Source organism: Ceratotherium simum, chromosome 18 (genome assembly GCF_057802395.1).
Source record: "Ceratotherium simum simum isolate JZ-2026a chromosome 18, ASM5780239v1, whole genome shotgun sequence".
Taxonomy (NCBI): Eukaryota; Metazoa; Chordata; class Mammalia; order Perissodactyla; family Rhinocerotidae; genus Ceratotherium; species Ceratotherium simum.
In genome coordinates, this window is record NC_141917.1 from 5,464,334 (window position 1) to 5,489,969 (window position 25,636).

Here is a 25,636-nt window from a genome sequence, read left to right on the forward strand (position 1 = left end):
AAAATCTGTGGGGTTTGGTAGACTCTAGGAAGCAGCTACTTAGTATCTTGGATAATGTGGAAGGAATGCTTAGGAATCTGGGTGTGTTCCAGTTCAAATCCTGACTCCACATTTCTTAGCAGGGTGACCATGGGCCCCACGTACCAGCATCAGTTTCCGCTCCTGTATCAGGGTGGATGACAGTTGCTCTGTCTTCCCCACCAGGGAACGAGATGCAAATGAGAAAGGTCATTGGAAAATGATGTCGAAACTATAGCAAGCTTTGCAAGGATTACAGTCAAGCTGTAAGACGTGTCTCCCTTACATAGTGTTGTGAGGCAGAAGGAAGCCACGGGGACGCAGAAGTAAGCCTGGCAGTTTCATCTCCATTATAATGCCTGCCAGTCGTGCTTTAACGTGCTCATTCAGCACCAAGGATGTGTTACACAGGTATCCTTGCGGGGTCTGTGGCTGCTCTTCTCAGCACTCACACCGTTCTGATTAAAGGCAAGATCCCTCCCACGTGCAACACCAAGTCAGTACCATCGCAGAAGGGACTAGAGGAAGGGAAAGACTTCTTCCTCGGGCTCCAGAGTTCAATGCTCTTGTACGAAAGAGGAAAATTAATTTGGGGAAATGATGAAATGAATCAAATATAATCCTGATGGGGTATATGGTGGGAGGGGATGAGGCTAGGGAAGGACCTAAGAGTCTGATATAAATAAATAAAATGAAGTGATCTTTTTTTTTTTTTTTTAAGGGACTGGTGCAATTAAATATCTTGTTTAAAAATTTATTTAGCATTTAAATATGATTGTGAAATGCTCATTTAAAAATTGTGCCAATATTGTGCAAACGTACTGATAATCTAGGCACAGTTGGGTGTGGGCCACTAGAGTGGGCCACCTAGTATTTATAGTTCAGTCACTCGTTGTTGTTTTCTCTAGGAAAATGGAGCGCTTATGAGCATGGTCTTGAACCCAACTGTGTGAGTTCAGGTTCCAGCTGCACTGCCCACCTCCTGAGTGACCTCTGTGCCTCAGTTTCCTCATCATAAGGGAGGTTACAGCAGCCCCTCCCCAGTGAGGGTTGAGCAGGTTTATACACGTAAAGCCCTCAGAACAGTGACTGGCACAAGCTTTACTTATATTGTACTAGAAAGTATATATTGTCTGAAGATTCCCAGTGATGTGTATAAAAATCACTGATTCGGGGCCGGCCCGGTGGCGCAGGCGGTTGAGTGCGCGCGCTCCGCTGCGGCGGCCCGGGGTTCGCTGGTTCGGATCCCGGGCGCGCACCGACGCACTGCTTGGCAAGCCATGCTGTGGTGGCGTCCCATATAAAGTGGAGGAAGATGGGCACAGATGTTAGCCCAGGGCCGTCGTCCTCAGCAAAAAAAAAAAAAGAGGAGGATTGGCAGATGTTAGCACAGGGCTGACCTCCTCACAAAAAAAAAAAAAAAAAAAAATCACTGATTCAATTGTTTTCTCTACTTATTATAATTCTTACTTAATCAAAAAGAAATGCTTCTGTAGCAACACCCTCATACAAATAAGAGTTGAAATCAGAATATCCCCTAAGTCATGACCTAAAAGTAATAATAGCCATCCCAGTTGCTTATAGAAAATCACTTTTTAATTTCTATTAGGTCAGCCAAAATCAGTCGCTCAGTTTGCTAAGCTTTTCAATCAGAGACTAGAAATTTGAATTTAGAGCCAACTTCCTTTCTTGATTATAATCTTAAGACTATTTTGTGCTAACAGAGCACTAAGTTTTCCAAAAAGATCCCCACCTCTTGCTTTCTCAACACTAAGTTATTTTATGCCGTATCTTTGCCCTGCATTTTTTGGCAAACAGCAAAAGCGTGTGTTGGTTTCGTCTACACTGGAATCATCGCCTGTACACCACCAGCCAATCTGGGAAGGTGAAATGATGGTGGGAACCCCTGAAATGGTTGGAATTCTTTACTTTTATCCAGTTACTCATAGCACACAGCCAGGTGGACTCGGTGCTCAGAGCTCCCAATTTCATAAGAAACCAGTGTAGGCGGAGAGTGGAGGGTAGGAAGGCAGGGTGTGGGGTGTGATGGAGGGGTGGGAGTGAGCGGGCAGCCAGAGGAGGCAGGGGCGAGACACAGGGAGCACTAGACTCCAGCCACCGCAGCAAAATGCTGACGTGTGATGGACACACGCTCATGGTGTGGAAATGAGAGGGCTTCCCAGAGCGTCCTCTCTGATGGGGGCTGGATTTCACCAAAAGACCCGCCAGAATGTACACTTTATGAAACACACTTAGTTTTTTAAGTAAAGTGCATTAGGATTACTTGTGTTAGGACAAGTACCTCGCACCCATTGAAATGGCCCAGAACACTTGGGGGTCCTTGAAGTTGGGTGGTGAACAGCCTGCTCAGGTCTTGAGTGAGTGTCTGGAGGTCTCGGGGGGCTGGTTCCCCCCCTGCTTCTCTTCTCTCCAGCAGTGTGCAGTCTGCTGGCCCGGAGGTGAGGGCGCCACCCTTCTGTGCAGAGCGGTGCCTCCTGTGTCTACCACCCAGCACCTCATTAGTGCCTCATCAGCAGCCAGTGCATGAACCAATCCAAATCCTATCCTCAGGGCAAATGCACCAAGCGGGGCTCAGTTACTATGAGGTGTTAGTTATTAAAAGTTGTTCAGCGCATGGAGGGCCAATTTCCCACAGGGGAAGCATCCCATTGTAAGAGGACATTGGGCTCGGTCGGGGTCACGGAGCCACCTAGCCGGCCCTGCCTCGGAAAGGAGCGTGTGCATGGCCGCGCGCTGGCTCCTGATGGGGTGGCCCCAGGTGACGGAAACTCTGGGGGGGACAGTTACAGAGCCACATGCAGCTTCCTCAGTGTACACAACCCACTCCTAAATGTACGATTGTTATGTGTGGAGGTGCTACAGGAAGCAAAGTGCTCCGTGAATGTGTGACGTGCTCCTGGCGATACCTTTCCGGCTCCTTTCATTACTTGGGGTGACCTACCTTCGTGTCCTGTTAGCGGTGCCCACTGGCTAATTGGTTTCCTCAGCAGGAAACCGTACTTTGGATCTGCAGAAGCACACCGAAATTGTCTCTGCTGGGGACATTGCCACCAGAAATGATGTGCCATGCACAGGGCAGCCATGGACCCCTCTGATGTAGAGAGGTGGGAACATCTCTTCCCCACAGAAACCAGTGACCTCAACTCCAGGGACTCAGAAATTCCCACCTCCACCCCTCCTCACCAGGGTGGCCTCACCCCTGAGCCCTGGGACCACCGGCTCACATCTGTGCTGAAGGCCCATGGTCACATGAGGGGGTCCCACTCCCCTGGGGGCAGGGCCAGCACGGCAGACCCTCCCACACACCCCGATTAGCCCCCCACCGCCTTCTGCCTCAGACTGAGTAGGCATCTGCCCATCTCCTGTGCTTCTCCACCCTGACCTCCGTGCGCCCACCAGGCCTCACTGGGCCTCACAGAGAGACCTTGGTTCCAGGCCATGACCCCCTCCCAGTCAAACTGACAGAGGAGGAGGCGCCATCTTGGGCCAAGCTCATGGTTTCAGCCATGCACCCGGCCCTCACACTGGAGGTAGCCACTGAGATTTGCTACAGGTGTGATAGGCTAAGGTGGGACGTGCAGGAAGCTGCCCCACCTTCTCTCCCCCAGGACAGATGTGACTGGAGTCCCCGCTGATGACCGCCCCCAACTCCGACACCTGAGGGGCTGGCCCCTGCCAGCAGGCCTCCCTGGCTGAGGGGAAGGGCTCTTGGTGATGTCCCAAACTTTGAAGAAATGGTTGACTAGAAAGTTGGGTGGGCTTCGTTCAAAGAGAAACTCTTTGGGCAGATAGGCGATGAGTTTGCTCCTGGCAGTGTCCACACAGAGGCAGCAGTGGCTGGACTGGTGGAAGTGTCTGGCAGGAGATGGACTGACATCTGGGACTGAGGTGGTGGCTGACCGTGTGAATTCCAGAGCCCACACACAAGACGTATGAAAACCAAAGATGGAGTGGACTGGTGACCAAATCTGCGTGATTCTTTGGAAACCAATTGAGTATTCAGGGCTGTTCTGGGAGGCTTCATCCATGTCCCCGTAACAATGGGTTCCATCTTTACTCGGCACTTCAAGAAAGAATACCAAGCTGAAGTCACACTCTGACCTCTCCTCAGACCTGTCATAGTAGAACAAGGCGAAAGACAGGCATGAGGGCACCTCCAGGGGACAGGAATAAACTTTCTCGTCTTTATGAGCACCACTCCTTTATTAAAAAGCAAAAAAGCAGTAAAGAGATAAAGTAAATAATCCACACAGAGTCTTTGTTATTGCTATGTTTTTACAGCAAAAACACTCTTCTCAAAAGTAGTACATATTTTAGAGAATTTGTGCCCAAATCATAACATATTTACATTTGAATTTTTCCAGAAAATATATCTCAAGACTTCCAATGATTCCAAAATCTCATTAGCGTTATTTATTGAGTGTTGCAGAATTTCCCTTAGCATCTCTTAGCAAGTTCCCATGCCAACTGAGTCACGTGGTGGGAACGTTCTCTGTCATTACAAGTTGTCCTGCTTGGGGAAGACAGTGAAGCTGTGAAATGTCACCCTAAATCGCAAAGACAGACACGCCTCCTGAAACTAGAAGCCGTCTCAAGAGTGAAAGCACGTGTTACCTTCCTTGCCTGTGAAAGTCTTGGGTTCCTTTTTGATGTAATTTTTCCAGGACAACCCAGTTTGGGATTATCTTGTCAAACTCATGAAGCCCCTGCTAGCAGAGGCAGAGGGTGGAATGTGGCTGCCCTCTCTTCTGACAGATTAATTCCCCGCGCTGATTCTTGCCCTGTTTCTAGTGACAGTCTTGGATCGCCCTCATTTCTTGGGAGTCCCCTTTGATGGCGTTGCCAAAACGACTGTCGGTGTGAACACAGAACTGTTTCTGTCGAAGGGAGTGGGTAGTGGAGAGAGTCCAGATTACCTCGTTATGGAGGGCCGTAAAATCCACGGGAAACCCAAGGGCATCTGCCCAGAGGGAGATTGTCTCCCACGCACATGGGATGACACTTGCAGGAGTGAGTGACCCTGGTCAGCATGACTGCTCTCTATTGGTTGACCTGGTCAACCAACAGCTCTGCTGCTTCTTCCCAACTGTCCAGGGTCTCTGCCCTCCCTGGAGGAGAGAAGACCTGGCCTCACCCACAAAGCTCCCCCACTCGGGGGTACCCCTTCTGTCATTCTGACATGCAGCCGCAGGAGGACAGCTCTGAGTCCTCAGTGTCCCATCCTCAAATCAAGGCTGAGTGGTTGGACGGAGGCAGCCTCGAGCATCGTGGGGCATGCATTGGGGGGGGGTGGCCGCAGGTCGGAATGAGCGGGGTCCCACCCCCAGAAAGGAGGGCTGCAAGGAGGATTAAGCCACCAAGAATGAACAGGTGGACGAAAGCTCCAGTGGGGTGCTGTGGGGAAGAATCTTGATTCTCGTCCTTTCAAAATGTGTTCTAAGAAGAAGGGAAACTATGGTGTGCTATGAAGGTCAAGTGTGTAGGGAAAGGGGTTGGCCTGGGTTCTGACCTAAGAGGTCAAGTTGGGTAGGAAAACACCACTGTTTCTGGCAGATCCCTCACTGAGTTTAGGGCAGACGCAGAGCAGCAGGAAGGCTGGGTTGCTGAGGCTCATACAGTGAACACGTGTTTGTCCAAATGGATCCAGGTCCAGGGGAGAAAGTGTTCACGTAAATGAAGCTGTGCCACCGTACGAGTTGTCCGTGAGCTGGCCCGTGATACTGGGGGCAGAGGGTGTGCTCCACGGACTTTTCCAGAACCCCACACAGAGGCATCTGGAATCAACTCCTAGGTAGAAAACACAGAACGAGTGGCTGTTTTGTTCTAAAGAAGTGTTTTAGCCCTGAAAGTGGAATACGGCGTCCTTGGCTTGCCTGTTAGAGCAGCTTCCTTTTGCATCCTGCGTCTAGCAAAACTGGAAACCACAGATTGCCGGTCGTCGGAGGGAGCAGGACTGGGGGTGACCGCGTGTCTCTCTGAGGAGCCCACCTGCTCTATCACACAGGAGCCAGAGTCGAGGAGGGCACGGAGTCCCCACACTGTGGCGGAAGGACCAGGCTCCTGGCGGTGAAGGCAGATTCAGTGCCCTGATCAGCTCGGGGATTAAACAAACTCTGGTGAATATGGGATGGCAGGCCCAGAGCTCCATGTTGAAAAGAGGGTGCAGAGGGATGGAGGGGGTTCAGTGACCACGGCGCCCCATGTCCGGTGGGGGAAGGCCGAGGCAGGCAGCATTTTGTGGAGTGAATGGTCAGTATCTTGTTTCCTTACATCTTCGACACTTCCCCATGTTCTTAGAGCTGGCCTGGCCTTGGGGTTCAGAGCGTGGCCTCTAGTCCTGTGCTGGAATCCCGTGTGACCTCGAGCACATTATTGACTTCCCTGTGTCTGTTTCCTCCTCTGTTAATTGGGGTTGATGATAGCGGAGCCCACCTGGTGTGGCTTCAGGGAGGGTTTAATGAGTGTGGTCAAGCCCCGTCCTGGGAACAGTGCCTGGGACACAGCAAGCACCCCACAGAGCTGCCACGGGTCCCTCTAATAAGTATGTCTAGTTGTCACTTAACATCTTTCTGTGTGGCTAATGAGACCCACTGGCACCCGGCTGCTTAAGCAGATGTATAAGGGTTAGTGGAATCTCCAAAAAAATAACTTTGAAATGATTATCTGGTATAATATAAAGTTTTAGCAAAAAGTTCCTTTTTCACTGCTTGTTTCTTCCAAGAAAATAAAATCTGTCTCAAAACAGATTGAATAATTGCTAGAACTTTTTGTACAACATTGAGGGGAGGGACTCTTGTGTCTTGCAAGCATCAAAAATATCCATGAACTGTGCCTTTGGTGCTGCCAGTGGCTTGAGGATTTTTATGGTAATATTACATGAAGTGGTTTCACTTTAATTCCTGTTGAATCTTATCAAGTTCATACAAAACTGATGCTGGCTTTGTCTTCCTGAGCATTTCACAAATTTAAGAGAAAATGTCTGAGTATGTTTATTACCTGATAATTGGGGAAACATTTTAGATTCTGTAACAGAGAGTCTGTGGTTACATAAGATTTCTCAATGGAATATTCTAGAATGTTCCACTGAGGAAACATTCCTTCTTGAGTGAAGGCTGTGCACCCAGGGCATTATTCTTGTACTTTGCCCTGATGAGTGTCAATGCCATAGGAAAGTTAGTCAGTGGTCCTGCCAGGGGAGGGAGCTGGAATCTGGCCGATTGCACTCATTCATTCACTCATTCATTCATTCACCCACTGCCGCCAAGCTCCTGAGTTAAGCCCTGCACGTCTTGCTCACCTGGTCTCGCCTGGAATCTCCTACACGAGGCCTGTTGGGCGGCAGGCACTTAATAAATCTGTGGGGAATACAGGTTACTCCCTTAGGACTTGTTCACAGCTAGGTGGTACTTTTCTAAAGAACCAAATGTGTGTGTGTGTGTGTGTGCACACGCGCATGCAGAGATTGCTAAAAAATGAGGCCAAGAAGAGTTTTTAAAGTTCTGGTTTCCTCCAGGGCCAGAAACCCGGAGTGGCTGAGGCCTCCTAACCTGCAATGACAGATCCCTCCCAAGCCCTGCCAGCATTGGCATCACCTCCAGCGGACTCAGCCCCTTTCTCTCCACTCCTGTTGCCTGTGCCCCAGGCTGGGCCTTCCCCCGTCTTCTCTCGACCAGGACAATAACCTAACTGGTCAACACCCCATACCTGACTAGCCATAACACCTCCCAAGCGACCCATTCTAGAAGAAAACCTGACCTGATGCTCTGCCACCCCCGGGAGAGGTCCAGATGCTGCAGGAGGGGGCTGAAGACCCTTCTGTCAACCTCACCTCCTGAGGTTGTGGGGAAGTTGTGTCCCCCCTAGAAGATATATTGAATTCCTAACCCTCCTCCCTCTTGTGAATGTGTCCTTGTTTGGACATATGGTCTTTGCAGATGTAAAGTTAAGATGAGGTCATCCTGGATTAGGCTGGGCCCTGATGCAATGACCGGTGTCTCAGTAAGAAGAGGGAAATTTGGACAGATGAGAGCCACACAGGGAGAAGGCCACGTGAACATGAAGGCAGAGATCAGGGTGATGCATCTACAAGACAAGGGATGCTGACACTTACCAGCGAAACTCCAGAAGCTCCTGGGGAGGTGTGGAACATGTTCTCCCCTTGAGCCTCTTGACACAGCCCTGCTCACACCTTGGTTTTGGTCTCTGGCCTCCAGAACTTTCAGAAGATAAATTTCTGTTGTTTTAAGCCACCCACTATGGCACTCTATTCCAGCAGCCCCAGGGACTAATGCACCTCCCATCACTGCCTCCTCCCTCTGTCTCCTCCGGTGAGCACAGACACATATTCCCTATGCTTCTGCTGGCCTCCCTTCCTGTGTCCTGGATCATTCATTCCACTTGTCTTTTAACTCCAGCTCCTGAACCACCTCCTCCAGGAGGTCTTCCCTGCCTGTCTGGCCCCCAGGCTGGGTTTGGAGCTCCATCTGCACTCCCACAGCACGCTCCCTGCATGATCTAGAGCAGCGCCACCCAACAGGGGCGATTGTGCCCCCCAGAGGACATTGGCAGTAGGTGGAGACATTTGTGGTTGTCACAACTGGCATGGGGCTACTACTGGCATTTAGTGGGTGGAGGCCAGGGGTGCTGCTTAACAACCTACAATGCACGGGACAGCCCCACCACCAAGAATGATCCAGCCCAAATGTCCAGAGTGCCCAGGTTGAGGTTCTCTGATCTGGAGAACACTTGCTCCTGCAGAAATATCAGATGTTTCCATACTTGTCTACCCCACTCCTGGGAGGGAGCACTGGATCGCCCATTGCTGTGCCCATCCACGCCTGCCACCACCCTCTCTGTATCATTGGGTGATAGGTTGAACCTTGTCTATAGCATCATACAATCTTGTCAGTATCTGTGGAAACAAATATGTGTTTAACCTGTTGTGTACAGTCCCTTCCATATTAACATCTTTGGTAGACCCAAGCTCATCTTTAAGAATGGGAAGACCACAGATGTGATGCTCCAGGGTATGTGTAAAGTGACAGATTGTGTTCCGATGGGGAGAGAGTCACAGGTTCCTTCTCAGTGTTGCCAAGGTCCACCCAGCCGTCTTTCTGAGGATACCGCATCCCCTGCTGGTGCTCTGTCCACCTCCTGTAGACACAGGAGGACATGGACTGAGGACATTCCATGAAAGAGAAACGTCAATGGTGCGGCAGTGTTTGTCTCCAGCAGAAATTCCGTCTATATGTACTCATGTTCGTATGCTTCATCTCAGGTCCCTAACTGGGGGAGAGTGGTCTTCTCCACCTACAACCACCCATGGGGGTGTTTCAGTCAGTCACATGTCAGTGTGGCCCCTCGTGACCCTCACCACTCGTGCACTATCCCCAGGGGCTTTTGTTCTCATGGAATGTTCTCGTCTTCCTTCAAACTTGCTTTTCTAATACCCTTTATGTGTTTGACCTGGGCATGAACTAGCACCCTTCTCAGACTTATAAGACAAACGGTATGTCTTCATGGTGTAACTTCAAGAAAAATAAACTTATGGGGCCGGCCTGGTGGCATAGTGGTTAAGCTGGCACACTCCCCTTCAGCAGCCTGGGGTTTGCGGGTTCGGATCCTGGGTGCAGACCTATACACCACTCATCAAGCCATGCTGTGGCGGCGTCCCACATACAAAATAGAGGAAGATGGGCACAGATGTTAGCTCAGGGCCACTCTTTCTCAAGCAAAAAGAGGAAGATTGGCAACAGATGTTAGCTCAGGGACAATATTCCTCACCAAAAAAAAAAGAAAAAAGAAAGATAGATTTAACTTATTGTTTCTGAGGTGGGTATTTGAGTTGATCATTTCCAGAATCTGCCTGACACTTTTTTCTAGCCACAAGACGTAGGAACTAAATTACAAATAGCTGGGGCACAGGAGGCGGGGATGGCGGGTGAATGAGTCTGTTAAGGGATGTTGAGGTAATGGAAGCAAACAAAGCCATCCTGGGCGTGAGCTTCCGATTAAACCCACGGAGGACACAGGGACCTGAATGCCCAGCTGGAGGAGAGGGGCAGGGAGCAGGGAGGCCTGAGCTTCTGCCGGTTGGGAAATCCTGGTCGCCTGGAGGCAAGCCAGCCAAGCCCAGCATGTTTTCCTCCAACCCCCGCTAGGACAAGCCTTTCCCTGGCAGATTCTGCGTCTCCGGCGCACCCAGGACACCATATCTCCTTGGTCTCACGCCCCTCTTGGTGCCTCTGGTCATCACCCAGCGGTCTGGGGGAAGCAGCTGTGTTTGGTGGGGACTAAGCCAATTAGTGGAAGCCCACTCTCCTGACAAGCCTTGATGACCAAAGCCACCTCGAGTGGAGCGTTGTCTGTGAAGGTTTAACGAGATCGTGTGTGTGAACATGGCTGCACCTCCGCTGACCACTGGCCCACATGAGTTGAACTTGGTCAGTTACCGTGCTCTTTGTGCCGCAGAGGCCAGGTGGGGAACTGGCAATCTCGTGGCCGTTTACTCTGACGACACCTGACACGAGCTCCTTGGGGCTTGTTTTCTCCGACAGCGTGTTCCCACCACATCGTCTTGCCCCTTCCCTTGTCTGCTCTCCAGCCCCTCGGCGCTCCCCCACCCCTGCCTTGGCTGGTGCGGGGTGGAGTCCTTGACAGGCTGCGGGTCTCCCACTGTACACTGACCATCCTCCCAACCGGTTCCTACGGCCTGAGGCTTCCCTCGAGGTTCCTGTTGGATTCCATCAGCGGTCACTTTGCTCCAGGAAATTACTTCACCGTCTCTCCCTGCAGTTTGAACATCACCACCACTGCCGCACACATCCACACACGCGTGCACACGTGTGCACATGCAAACACGCACATGCGTGCACGCACAAACATGCACTTGTGCACACATGCACACACAGGCATGCACACACACTGACACACACGCACATTCTCAGGCCCGTGGTACTGGCTGCAGAATTAAATCAGTGCATTTCCGCTGTTTTACTGTTTGATGCTTCCTTGGACCAGATCCAGCTGAAGTCCCTCCCTGGCTGGTCTGTGACTTCAGCGTCAGTTTTTCATTGGGGAACGTGTTTCTTTGAAGCAGTCTCATCTGTTGTAGAGTCTTATTTCCTCTAGAACTTGTAAGTTGATCTGCTTTGAACATTAGACCTTAAAAGAAAGGTGAATTACTGCTGTCTTTCTGAGAAGACCTTCTTTCAAAGACATTTTCTTTCAAAGTCTGTCTTCTTCAAGCCCAGAGCCTCGTTCCCTCTAAGTTTCTCTTCCAAATAGCAGTATTACGGAGAAAGTCTAAAACATTTGAAACCCGCATTGCAGGGGTTAGGGTGTTGAGTGTTTTAGACTAACAATTACACTTTCAAAGACTTTGAAAACAAGTAGCAGCTCTGTAATTCATCCCAGGAAATGAGTTAAGAAACAGCAAAACTTTACGTGAGGAGTCTGGAAATTCTAACTACTTTTAAAGGAGCAAAAGCCTGTAATTCATAGGCAAATGAAACATAAAAATCCCACGGAAGTATGTTTGCAAAGAAAAAAAAGGAGTAAGAAGAACAATCTAATCGAGTGAGAAATATAGAATGAATGTATTTGTGTCAACCTGTTAAAATAGACATTATTGAAAAGGCTGAGAAATTAGCCACATAAATGCAAAATATTGGATTTGCCTGAAGACATTTTTGTGACTGATAAACCAAGTCATAATATTCACAGGAATGACAGAAAATTTTGTGCTTTTTTTTCCGAGAAGACAGAATGAAACTAATTTTGCCAAAGGATAAGATCCTCTGTAATAGTTTAAAAACTAAAAAGCCCTATTTATTGTGTTCACCCTGTGCCTGGCACTGTGCCAAGCATCCTGTCTGTTTTAACATATTAAATCCTTATAAAAATCCAGTGTCATATAATACTATTATTATACTTATTTTATAGATGAAGAAATTGAGACTCAGAGAGGTTAAGTAATTCACTCAAGGTCACACAGCCAGGAAGTGTTGGAACAGGGATTTGAAGCCAAGTCTGTTGAGTTCTGCACCCCCACCCCAGCACACACACGGACACACGCGTGCTCCATGCTCCAGCTTCACCAAGTGTCTGCCCACTGTTCTCTAAATACAGCCGGATATTTCAGCCTCTGCTTTGGGACCCGTTATCCTCACCACCATGGGCTGGTAAACACCTACCCCCCATATTTCATGGCTCAGCTCAGGTGTCGTTAGATGAAGAAATCATTCTGGTCACTACCCCCTCCCTCGCTCTTTCTTTTCCTCTCCCCCATGGTAGCCTCCATCCTCCCCTCTGAGCTGTCAGTTCTGTGAGGACCAGAATCCACCTTAGAAAGTCCTGCAGTCTGAGGAGCCAGCACAGTTCCTAACTCGGGGAAGACACGTAGCCATTGTTTGCTAAACAAGCAGAGAGTGAACTGACTCCTTGCTCTAGGCCATCTTTATTCTCTACACCAGCGGTTCTCATTTGGGGGTGATTTTATGTCTGAGGGGACATTTGACAATGCCCAGAGACAATTTGGTTGTCATAACTCGGGGGGGGGGTGCTGCTGGCATCTGGTGGGTGGAGGCCAGAGATGCTGCTAAACATCCCACAGTGCACAGGACAGTCCTCCCCCACCCATCACACAGCAAAGAATTATCTGGCCCAGGATGTCAATAGTGCTGAGGCTGAGAAACCCTGATACACGCCTTCCATCTCAGCAGCTACAGCACCCCCATTATCTCCCCATGGTGGACTCTAAGCCCCTATGGGCAGGGGCCGGGATCACTGTGTCTTTTTAAACCCAGTGCCCAACATACTGAATAAATGAATGAATGAGCGATGCAGAAGTTGCAAAGCCAGGCTGAAATTCAATGTGCACATTGGGGTAATGAAAACCAGGCGAGATCAGGCAGCTGAACTGAGGACTTGAGTTTGGGGTTTCTTATTAGCTGTGTGGAAATGTCTTCATGTTGACTCAATGTGATTGGCCGCCAAAAGGCATAAGAAAAGAAAAAGGTCAAACCAAACCACCAACTAATGGTTTTCTTTGATAGATGCCGCCCTAGAGAATGGCGATCTCATTAGCACTTTCTACATCAATGTCATGGTGAGATTCTTAAGGTTGTTAGGGCAAAATCCTCCAGTTCCTCATAACTAACTCTACGTTTACAATCTGTGGCTCCAGAGAGAGACTGGTTACTTACCTAAACTCTTGGTGATAACACAGAGCTATCACAGTGAGTTGAGTAAATGGTCACATCCAGGTCTTTTAGCATTAAATACAAGTAGAGGTATTCTAGGAGAAATGAGTTACTCAAAAGAAGATCTCCAGAAGAGACTCTTGGATTATTAGTTAAGTGGAAACAGACAAGGGAGAAATATGAATGCTATAAGAATAAGAAAAACAGTTCTTAATTAATTGTTTACACTTTAAAATTCTCAAAGTGTTTCCAAATTCAATATCTTCTTCCATGTTCATAATGATGCTGTGAAGCAGGTATCGTTCCCAGTTTATAGAGGAAATACAGAGTCAGAGGAGCTAGGCTGAAGGTTTCCTTGATGTCCAGACTCCAGGAGACTGTGCCCTGGAAGGACTAATGGGAGCCGGCTCAGCATCAGAATGGCCATAGACAGTCAGGGGCCCTGGATGGATGGAGCCATCCTTCCCTTCTTGGGGCAGTGACACCTCGAGGGCATTTCAGCAAAAACAGCCCAGCCACCCTGGCAGAGCCAGGAAATGTAAGTGATGGTTTTCAAGCCCAGTGTTTCACTGGGTGATATTTATAGAGCCAATCAGGGGAGGACGGGCAGTTTATGAAAAGATGTTTGTTAACTGTAAAATTGGGCGTAAGATCAGGAGACGAAAGGAGAGTTCTTAATGGCCAGTTGAGTGCAGTGAAGGCATGAGACCTCGGATGGGCTTACAGCAGGCTCTGTCTCCTGGTGCTGAATTGACCAAGTGCTCAGGCTTTGTGTTCATAATTCTTCCCAGGAAGAAAAGGCAACAAAGCATGGTCTGTTCATGGGGTTTTGTCTGTTGTTTTTTATAACAATTGGGACTTTCACAAAGAATAGGCAAAGTATATGTTCATGCCAAAATGGACAGACTATTCCAAGATTATCGTGAGCCTGTATTTGTCTGGCTGCTTTTAGCTCAGAATTCTCGAATCATACCATAAATTTTTAGTATTATAGAAAAGAATGATAGAGATGATTAGAATTTGTGTTTTGTGCAAAAAAATATAGCCCTTGATATTTGCTCCTACTTGATGTAGAAATTGATGCTGACATCCCTGAAAAGATGTATTTGCATATGTTTAATGAAGCAACTTTGCACTTTGATCTCAGCCCATGATGATAATGATTATAAATGTATGAGCTTTTAGTGGTCATTTTTTATCAAGGATAACTACACCACCGAAGCAAAGCAGGAAGTTATAAAATTAAAACTAGGAATCATATCCTGGATAAACACAGGGAAGTTTCTAGAAGTCAGTAAATGGCGGTTTCCTGTCTTCTTCTCTTCTAGTCTCCCTTCGCCCTTTTAGCAGCTCATCTGATGTGAACCACGCAGCAAATTAGAAGAGGTGGTACTGCCCTTGATTGGCAGATGGACAAGTTCAGCCAGAGAGATGTCCAGAGGGGCAGAGCACAACAGTAACCTGGAGTTCTGACTCTTCAACTGGGCATTGGTCTGAGTCATTGAAAAGGAACCATATGCTCTGAATTTAAATACACAAAGTGGTCTTCCATTCCCAGTTTCTAGTGACTAGGCACCATTTTCCCTGAGAAGTAAGAGGCCGGTACAGCTGTCTTCCCCCAGGAGTTATCAGTGGGTTATCAGAGACAGCTAAGATTGGGTGGACCTTGCATGCCTATGACCACATAGACCTGAGGCCCTCAGTGCCTGTCTAAGGGCACAGGTATGCAGTGTGGCCCAGCGAGGCCACTGGTGGTGAGGCCTGGTTCTGATTCAGGTCACCGTACAACACAGACGACACGTGCTTGCAGGTGTACTATAACAGAAATATTACATACTGGGAATGCAGGGGGCCCGTTCAGAGAGAATTGTTAGTAAAAGTCCGTAAACAGTAGGAGATTGTTGAGAATGGTATGCATGTGCCTGCTAGTGGATGAAACTCAGCCAGGTCTTTCAGGGATGTTTCTGCAAAATGCATGCATGAGACGCTCAGGAAGGCAAGCAGATCTTCCAGGAGAGGCTGAGGGAAGCAGGTGCAAGGAAGTGTGCTGAGAGGCTGAGAAGGTTTGAGCTGATCCGCCATCAGGAGGCGTAATGAAGAAGGACTGCTGCTGGAATGGGGAGAGCCGCAACAGCTCTCTCTGACTGAGGGCCCGGCACCACCCAACTCCTCGTCGTCTTCAGTCTGCTCATTTCCTCTGATGCCAGACAAACCTCATTTCCCAGGCTCTCTGGAAGGATGGTGTGGCCTGAGACACAGTCACATCAGTAGTGTCTTCTGGTTCCTTCTCTCTCGTGGTCTAGAGCCTTCTGTGCCCATCCTAAAATGAATCAGACCCTCTTGTCCACTGCAGACCAAATCCTCCATCCTTCAGACCAGAACACTCTGGTCACTACGAGGGGGAGTGGACTCTCCCCTGGCCCCCACCGGTCTCCCGGGATTGTGTAAGGAAGCACTGGCCCCTCACCTTTACCCCCTCACTCGGGACTCGCGGCCAGCCTTCGTCCTCCATGAAAATGGCTCCACTGTCTTCTCTTGAAATGGCTCCCAAGTGAATGACTTAGAAGAAATTTGCTAATTGCTCCTGAACTTGAATTTTAAAAGTCAGAGTTTTAAAATGTGTGTGTGAATATATAAATATGCACAACTCTGTATAAATATATATCTCTACTGTTATCAAAGAGGAGCTGAAAGTTATAATGAAAGGCATTCTCTAGTGGGAGGGAAGGGAAGTTAGAACAATATTTTGCCTTAGGGACAACACACTTGGTTCTCCGTCGATGCTCTTTTGATAAAGCTCGCCCTCCCAGCGCCATCTCGGGAACTGGAGCAGAGGTTGCTCTTCAGCCTGATGGATGAGTGAGTTCAGAGGGGCAATCTGTGGGTTTGTGAAGACAGCACCCCGAGTGCCTCTCCCCTCCCCTCCTCTAAAGGTTTGCCGGCCACTGGACTGCTCCATCTGTTTTGTACCAAAGCTGTAGCGTTCCATGTCTGTCCAGGCCAATACATCACATCGACTCAGACATCGGAAATTCCCACAGCTTTGTGTGTTTTTAACAAAGAGGGCAGGGAACAGGATTACTGCTGGGGTTCTAACCTGGTTTTTCTTTTCCTCTCACACAGGGGCGGATCTGTAGAAAAGCCGGCAAATCAAAAAAGTCCTTCAGTCGCAAGGAAGCTGAAGCCACCTTCAAGAGTTTGGTGAAGACTCATGAAAAATACGGTTGGGTCACCCCTCCCGTCTCTGATGGCTGATGGTTGCAACGCATATTAGACGCTAAAGCCGCCTCTCCACACACACAGATACCCAACATCTCCTCCTCAACGCTGAGCATCCTCCATCCTTTTTTACTCCAGCCGGAACTGAATCCTGAATGCCAAGGAGACGTTTAAGTTATTTATGAACAGATGTGTTTACAGAGAGCACGAGGGAGCCAACGCTGTTCGGGATTAAGTTTCGATTATAAATGAATGATCATCTCTAAGTCACTTTAGAACAAACGCTGAGATGGTGACATTTCCCAGCCCGCCTGCCCCTCAGCCAACCCCAGTCACATCGCCCTTAGCTTCTTTCCATGACAGCAGCTCCAAAGAGCAGGCAGGAAACTCAATGCCTGCTGCTCGACCCATTTACATGTAAATGGCGCCGTTCATATTTAATAAGAACGCCCTGCATCGCCAGTACATGTTTGCTGTGCTTTGTATCTCTGTTTCTCTCCCTGGCAGGTCAACATAACTTGAAGACATGTGTCTTTCTGTGGCCCCATGTGATGACATGTAGACCTCATTTGTGCTATGACTTTTGGCTCATGAAAAGAAAAATTGAATATTGCCAGGTTCTAGTGATTTAAAATAACAACTGCCCACTTGGTTACAGTGTGCTCTCCATGCTGATGTTGGGTGCGCGGCTGTCCACAGAGAAACCAGTGCCCTAAGATGAAAGGCAGGGGGTGCTGTGGCCACAACGGGGCCCATGACGGTGCAGATGCCGAGTGCACGCTCCCTGGGACTCAGAGCGTCGGAGGTCAGGTGCGGACAGTCTCTTCCAATATTCTGAAATGCTCCTACGACAGTGCATCGTGTTCCGGTCTTCTCTCCACTGGTCAACCCACCACCAAAAGCAAAGACAATTTCCCATTCACTGAAGTCATCTGACTCATTTTATTCTATGTGCTAGTGACAGGGAAGGCCTGAGCTGCCAAAGGGTACCAAGTGATCGTACGACGATTTGCATGACCGGGTTTATTTCTTCACCCAGTAGTCACTAGTGTGTCCCCTGAGGCTGGGATGCGTGAGCCCCCTCGCCATGATATAAACTTCCTGTTATTTAATCTCCCCACGGTTTCATTTCTCTCTTCTGTTACGTTACTTAGAACTTTCTAAGAAACTCCGTGAGATGAGGAAATACGGTTTATAATAATATGCGGAAAGAGGTAAAATGTTCATTCCACGTGGAAAATCTTATTGGACACGTTTGAAATAAAATCATGCATACCTGAGACACTGCCTCAAGAATCCAGTCATTGTGGACTATCCTTCCCTTTAAAATATTTAATCCATTTTAAAAATTTAGTATCTCAAATACTACCGATACTGCGGCAGCATTCTGCAGCAAAGTACAGGAAACGAGTTTTAGGAACTCATGGTCTTTGCAAAAAGCCAGTGGATTAAAATTGTTCCCAGAAGTGACCAGGGGGACAATTAGAAATTAACTGGAATCATTAAGGGATGATTTAGCCAAACCCAAATGTTGCCCATTTTATTTTACCACTATGAAGGAAGAAAATTCTTCTTTGCTGATTATATAAAATTCTTCAGGCAGTTTTGGCTACTTGGGGACCTGTTCCCAGGTTGTCAGAGATCTGAGTGACCTTGCCTCAAAGGATGGGGCTCGGCCACTCCCAGCACAATTGGCCATTCACCAATCTACCCTTTATTGCTGCTTTTATTTTTCTTTTTTACCACTTTCTTATCTGCCCCAAGTACACAGGCAGCTCTGTCCAGCCGAAATGGCAGTGTATTGAGAATGCGTGACTTCCTGCTCATGTTCCCTCCGAGTAATAATAGTCATGAAATTTGATGACAATGAACTTACAGTGTTTACTCCTCTGATCCTCCTCAGCAGAATTCTCCATCCTGGAAACCTGACGTGTAGTGGATGGTCTTGGACCCTTGTGCTCTTTGTCGTAATGGAATGACACTGTGGGTATTAAAGAGCTAGGAGAGAAACAGCTTGCTAGGGAAAGCACCCAAGTTTATTTCTTTCCAGATATTTTCCTTGTCTAATGGAAAATTAAAAGTGACTTTCTTTCAGGAGCCATACGTATATATTTGGAGTTATATGTCCAAGATAGGTCACTTCAGTGCTGTGTACTTGAGCTGGTCGGAGAACCTGTCCACAGATGTTTGGCTGCCCTACTCGAGGTGCAGCCAGGAGATGTTACAATCTGAGGGTGCACTCAGTGACGGCCGACAGCAACAGGGAGACATTTGGCTCCATTTCGACCTCTCCGTACACCCTGAATTTGATTTCTTTCACGTGGCATTTCCATTAGGTTTGTTAGAAACTAGAAGTTATAGAAGAAATCTATTCTTTAGTGAAAGAAATACCATTTTCATTTAAATTGGTAATAATTTGTCATTTTAAAAGCAGTGGGGAATAATTTATAACCTGACTGTTGCTTTAACTTTTAGTTGGAAGCAAGAACTCTCTTCCTGGTGGCTGGAGGCATTGTAAGCAAACACGGGGTATTGTCAAACAGCCGAGCCCGGCTGTGGACATGCCACCGTGCCCCACCACGTGTGGGTCCTGCCTGCCACCAAGTCTCGTCCCTCCTCTGAAATGGGCGCCTGCCTCCAGAGCCTGGGGTGGGAGGGAGGCTCGCTCTGGACCCAGTGAGCCTGCTGGCTGGGGTCCTGTTCCCACAGGGGCCAAGAAATCCATCCCTCTTCAGACAGACAGCAGGGGAGTAATCAGACAAGGGCACCGATGTCCATGTCCCTCCAGCTCCACACTCCACCTGTCTGCATGAACTCAGATCCAGCCAGAGGCCATGGAACCAAAGGAATAAAAAAATATGAACACGTGCTTCCTTCCCATCAGCACAAAACTCCTTCCCATCCAATGGTTTTCCTGGCCTGGCTGCCCTTGTTGTTGGGTGTCCCCTCCACTGTGGGTAAGACCTGCACGTGTTTTATTGGCTAGCTTTCCGGAAGGTGGACAATTGCTTCTGCCCTAGGAAGTTCCAGCTGAGCAGCAAGGTGATTACCCTGGTTCTGTACACACCTACACACACACACACACACACACACACACACCACACACACACACAGTACCTAGAAGACTCACAATCTCTATAACCCATTACTCAGAAAAAACAGAGTTTATGCCTAAATTTTCCAGCTCCCAAGTTTACTTTATTTATCAAAATTCAAACTCATCTTTTGAGAGGAAACTCTGTAGACTAGTGAAAAAGACCCAGGATAGAAAGACAGACGCCTATGGTGTCTGTGTGACTCTGGCAGCTCACGCCACCTCCCTGAGCCTCAGTTCTCTGGCTGTAAACTCCTACAAGGTCAGCGTGAGAATTGACCAAAACAATGAGGGAAAGTGCTTGGGAAATCAAAGATTGTCATAGGAACTGCACATGTTGTTTTTGTAGTACTGGGAAATTATATTACAGCAGGCTTTAGTTAGAACACACTTGGATAAAGGCTCAGATTGAACAATTACAACGGTTCAAAGACAATGACCTTGTAATCGTATACTGGCTTTCTGTCCGCAACCCCCTACTTAATCAACCAAACTTATCGACCATCTCTCCACTCACTCAAATATAGGGAATGTGGAAGTTGAAGACACTCTCCTTCCCTGGAGGAACTCATAAGACAAGAATAACGCACAAGAACAAGCAATGAGATGAAAGATAACTAAATGCTAAATCGCATTGCAGAAGGTGCAGTCTTCTGTACAAGCCCAGAGGTTTCCTGACTGATAAGCAGAGAAGATTTCACTGCGTAAGTCAGGTTTGAGCTGTGGCTGGGCACGAAGGGAGAAGGACAGGTGTGGAAATGGGGAGGGGCTGAGGACGCCCTTGTAGAGGGCATGGTCTTCAACCACACCGGCCCTGGAGGGGAGACTTGGGCAGCTCCTTGCCCCTTCTTACCTGCAGGAACTCTGTCTATAGATCTGATTTCAGGAGGCAGGAAACAGTCCAACCTCACAACCTAACGTGGTGTGTGGGGCTGGCCCCTTACCCAAGAATTATGTTTCAGAGTTTTGTCTGAACCCTTCTAACAGCATGCAAAATTTTAATGGAATTTGCTTCCTAAAAAGGCAGAACTTGCTTCCCAACTAGAGTGAGGGTAAAACCATTGAATCTGGGAGGCCACTTAGTCTAACTTTATACACTCTGTAGTGGAGAAAACAAGCCCAGAGAGGTTGAGTGGCTTTTCCAAAGTAAACTGGAGGGGCGAAGCCAAAGTCCCTGTCTTCTTGGTGCTTTCTGATCCTCCATGATGCTTCCCATGGACCGTTCAGCAATTCATGTGGTCCACATCCAAACACACACTTTTCAGCCCACCGTTGGGTCAGTAGAGCCACAGGTCTGTCTTCCAAGCTGGCTGGGAAACATTATTGCCAAAAGCAAGTCGGTGCAAAGGACAGAGTTTCCACTCCCAACTGTTTTGGAAAGCTGTAGAAAGGAGCTTGGAACTCAGCCCATGTGGTCATAATCAATTTTTTTTTTCTCCAAAGACATTAAAATAATATACAGCTCCATTCCTTAGCTTTATGCTATGTTCTACCTTATCTTTCTGATTTTTGCAGCCTCCAGTTTACTAAGTATTGAGTATCATTCAACCACAGGGCCATCTGAGTCTCAAGATGTGGCCAACGAACTGGAAAAGCCAAATAAACACTGTTGACATCCAAGAAGGCAATAAGCAATGTTAGCTTGGTTCCAGAGGAAGCACAGGAGCAAAAAGTGTGCTGGGCAGAGACATGATCAAGACATTTGAATAGAATGTAGATCCAAGGGGAAGCAAGATTTTGTTTTTAAGGTCAGAGCAGGGCTAGACAAATAGCAGAGTGAACTGGGAAGATTGGGCTCCAAGGTCATCCTCTTGGGTCAGTAAGGCAGCATGTAGTGAGGGAATAAATTCCTGCACTGCTTCTCACTGCGGATTCACCCCCGCTTCTCCTGCAGAGTTAAAATAAGAAGGGTGCTTCCCCATTTCTTCTCCTGGAGGTAAATTAGGTGGCTGTCCTACTTTGTAGACACACAATCACTTTGCATCTCTAGATCTTGAGCAAGCACTGGTGATGACACTAATTGAGCCAAAATAGAACTGCTGTAACCTGATGTGCATGGTCTCATTCCTGCTTGCCTCCTCTGCTTGTGTGATTTTATTTCATGGCCATTATGACCATGGTAGGATGCTGATCTATATACCGTGGGCTACTGTAAACTTTCAGACTGTCACCACAATTCACACTGAGACTTTGAGGTGTACTCTTTCCAAAGTTGTCCTAATCTGTGATCCTCAAAAGGAGAGGAAGAAAATTGCATGTGACATAAAATAAATAGGAAAGAAATGTTGACTATTGGAAGAGAGTGAATGCATGAGTCCAACCACCTAGAGGCACTGTCCTAATGAGAAAAACAATGATTCTGAAAAGCAAGACTTTAAAACCAATAAATGTCTTTCCACGGAATGTTTGTTGCATCCTTGCATGGTCTATGTTCAGTATTTGTCGGAATTTCTCTGGGTTTCCATTTGTGTTACCCCCTGTGGCCCATTGTGGGTGGCTTTATGTCACGTGGTGTCCTCTGATCTGTGCTTTGATTAATTTGTGGTTTGCCAAATGAAAACTTTGAAGCATGTCATGGGTATTCTCTATAAAAATCAATGAAATGTAACTGAACCAAATCTAGTTAAGCATCAGTGTGATTTAGAAGATTTCTCCTTCAGCTGCCATTTACATTATAAAGATTTGTAAATGTGTTTGCCAAAGATTCCCATTAAAGTGTCTCAACATAATTGAAATTGTGTGCTTAGCACAATACTGTAGCCTAAACTGATACTGAATTACAGAGATACCTCTCTGGAAAGCTGTTACAGAGTAGTAATTCTAGAAAGTGACGATTTTCACGTAGCTAAGCTCAATTTATTTAAAAGGTACTCAGCTAACTTTTCACACTAGTAAATAAGTTGACTTTCAGTTTTTATTTTAAACTGTTTATCAGAGGAATTTCTCAGCCCTTGTGTCAATATTTGAGGTCATTTTCTGATCAAGAGCACATTTTTCTTTTAAAATCTGAAAATGTGACTATTTTGGTATTGAATAGGCAAAGACTTTGGAATTGATCAGTCTTGAATCCCTTCTGCCTCTTATCACATGTGAATAAGGAACTTAGCCTCCCAGACACTCAGTTTCCACTTTCCAAACTAAACTTAGGAAGTTAGTATCTACTTTTGAGGCAATATGTAGGACACATGAAGCCCTGTGCCTAGCATGTAACTGATACTCAAAACAGTATTTTGAAAATAACAATAAGATTGATCTGGCACAGCCAAGTTGACAGCTTGAGTTGGCTGTCAGGATCTGCGTTTGGCTGTTTGTTTCATCCTGGGTGAACCTGCATCCTTTCCTTTGGGCGAAGACATGGAAGATCCTCCATCAATAGCGTGTTGGCTCTGGATTTCTGTTGTGCGATGGAGATGGATGGTTGCCCAATCAGACATTCTCCCCAGAGCGTATCCAACCCCAGCTGGGTGGGAACACTGACTGCGGTGGCTTGGGTAATCTGTGTCCAGGGACATAGTTTTTTCTAAGGCAAAAGTAAAAGACCCAACAGGATTGCACCTGGACCCTAACACTAAGAATTCAAGATGTGGTCTCTGTGTCAGTAGGATAGGGGCTGAACAAAACTGCATCAAGTGCATGCTCTTGACCTCTGCTTTGTTTGTCATTCAAGTGTTTGTTTTAAAGAGTTCTGTATCACTGCCAGAATAAATGCTACAAGTTATGGAAACAAGTTATTTTTACTTAAACACTGGGAAATGGTAGAGATATTGAGGTAGACATATACACAACGTGTTTGCCAAAATGGAGCTTCAATCGATCGTGTTTATTCTGTTCAGCATTCAAGGGTAGGGACTGTGTGTAGCTGTGCAGGGATTGGCTAGCATAGAGGCAACAGGGTCAGGAGATGGTAAGTTTTGACAGTACTGCTTTTTTTGTTTAAACTTATCCAAGAGCATTTCTTAAAAGATATTTTTTGAGTCATAAAAAGTTTTCTAATAAATAATTTTGAAGGTTAAATCCAATCAAGTAATTCTAAATAGTGTGAATAAACTTTCCCATAGGAAACCATTCTTATTCCTATTTTTTTTTCCTACATTTACGAAATTTTTAATTTCTCAGAGACATTTTGGGGCTCTCTTCTCCTATCATCTCCATAGGCAACGCTGTGAGGTAGATTTAGCGGCAGTACGTGCCAAGCTTACAGATAGGAAACAGGCATTGAAAGCATAATTGATTGTTCTAATCTGATTTTACTTAAATACGGTCAATTACTTTCCTATGTCACTAAAACATTATACTAAGTCAATCCTAAAATAGCCTTTAAATCTCTAACTTTAAGGGATAGTTCTAGCTACAGCTTTCCCAAGTTTTCCCCTTTTTAAATAACACAGATCATTTTGCATTTGTTCTTACTTCTACCAAATTCTGTGTATCTACTCACACACACACACACACATCTGATTTATGTAATCTTATTCTCATCATTTCAAGGGTTTTCTTCTCACTCTACTCTAGTTTCTACATTTTTGGGTGTTGCTTTTCCATAAAACATATTAATTTCTGAAACAACATGCAGTTTCGTGCAACACTGCCTCCTCCGTTCTCCTCTCTTCTGTGATCTAGAGCCTCCTGGGGGTCTCGTGTCTCACCTGCCGGGGGCTTGTGTCCTCTGTCAGTTGTCCCCAGAGCCCTGGACTTCCTGGCATCCAGGGTCCAGCCTTCCCACATTCAGATGGTGGGAATGGAAGCTGTTTGTAGTAAATGACAGCTTGGAGCTTGCTAAAATTTACTCTGGAAAGTTAGAGTTGGAAATAAAAGCAAAGGCTATGACTTCTAATCCTCATACAAATTATTTATTTAATAAATGAGCTGGAAAAGTCCTCAGAGATCACTGGGAATGACCCCATCATTTAATGACTCAGTCGACCCCAGGCTGAGTCCTCCACTCAAAGCATTTTCAAACACACTTCCTTCCTATCACAGAGAGGGTTTTAAAAGCAGCCTGTTCCAATGACTTCCAACAGTGAAAGGATTCTTTATGACAAGGGAAGTATAACCTAAAGAGCTCACTTTTCAGAAAGGTGTATTAAGGTGCAGGAAGTTACATTTGCAGTCCAGGGTCAGCATCTAATATATTGTAAAGCTGGGAACAGAAATGGGGGCCTTGTTACTTCTAGTCACGTTGCCTTAGAAGTATAAAATATATCTACATACGCATATGCATCTGGTGCATCAAAGAGCTAGGCACTATCTTGGAACACGAAGAAAAATATTATATATATATATATATATATATATATATATATATATAGTAGTAGTGGTTTGAATAGTGGTCCCCAAAAAGATATGCCCAAGTCCAGAACCCATGAATGCAACCTTATTTGAAAAGAGTCTTTGCAGATGTAATTAAGTTAAGGATCTCAAAATGAGATCATCCTGGATCTAGGCTGGATCCTAAATTCAATAGAAGGTGTCCTTATAAGAGAAAGGCAGAGGTAGATTTGAGAAACAGAGACACAGGGGAGAAGGTGATGTGAAGACAGAGGCAGAGACTGAAGTGATGTGTCTGCAAGCCAAGGAACGCCAAGGGTTGCCAGCCACACCAGAGGCTAGGAGAGGGGCATAGGGTGGATTCTCCCTCAGAGCCTCCAGAAGGATCCAAACCTGATTTTGGACTTCTGGCCCTCTTTCCTGGGTTGGCAGATTATTTGATGCTCTCCCACTAAAAGCTATCCCTTTGAGCTTCTCTCTTTAAATGTCCAAAAATGTAAGAGTCAAGACATTCGTGGCGTTGGTACTTTCTTCCGTCGGGAGCAACCATCGCAATGGTGAGATGATGCTGGTCCTGGTGATGGTGATGGTGCTGGGTTCCAGATATGGAAGGAAGGGAACTGGAAAGAAATCGAAAGCTTGCAAAGAGCAGATCCAGGAAGGATGACCACACAGGTGTGTCAGCCACACCTGAAGGTGATCCTCCATGAGTCACAGTCTTGCACAATCCCCTCCCCATGGTGGGGGGCAAAGCAATACAACATGGCAAAGGTAATGGGCTATCACCCCTGATTATGTTACATTATATGGCAAA

General features: G+C 46.9%; 1 protein-coding gene across 1 annotated transcript in view; it reads left to right on the forward strand.

Moving 5' to 3' along the window:
- The window catches only part of UBE2QL1 (ubiquitin conjugating enzyme E2 QL1), a 44,393-nt gene extending 26,653 nt beyond the window's left edge, over nt 1-17,740 (forward strand). The window contains exon 2 of the mRNA XM_014795032.2: nt 16,365-17,740. Within this exon, the coding sequence (XP_014650518.1) occupies nt 16,365-16,496 (132 nt within the window). The 3' untranslated portion in view covers nt 16,497-17,740. The remainder of the gene's footprint in view (nt 1-16,364) is intronic.
- Nucleotides 17,741-25,636: the final 7,896 nt, after the last annotated feature.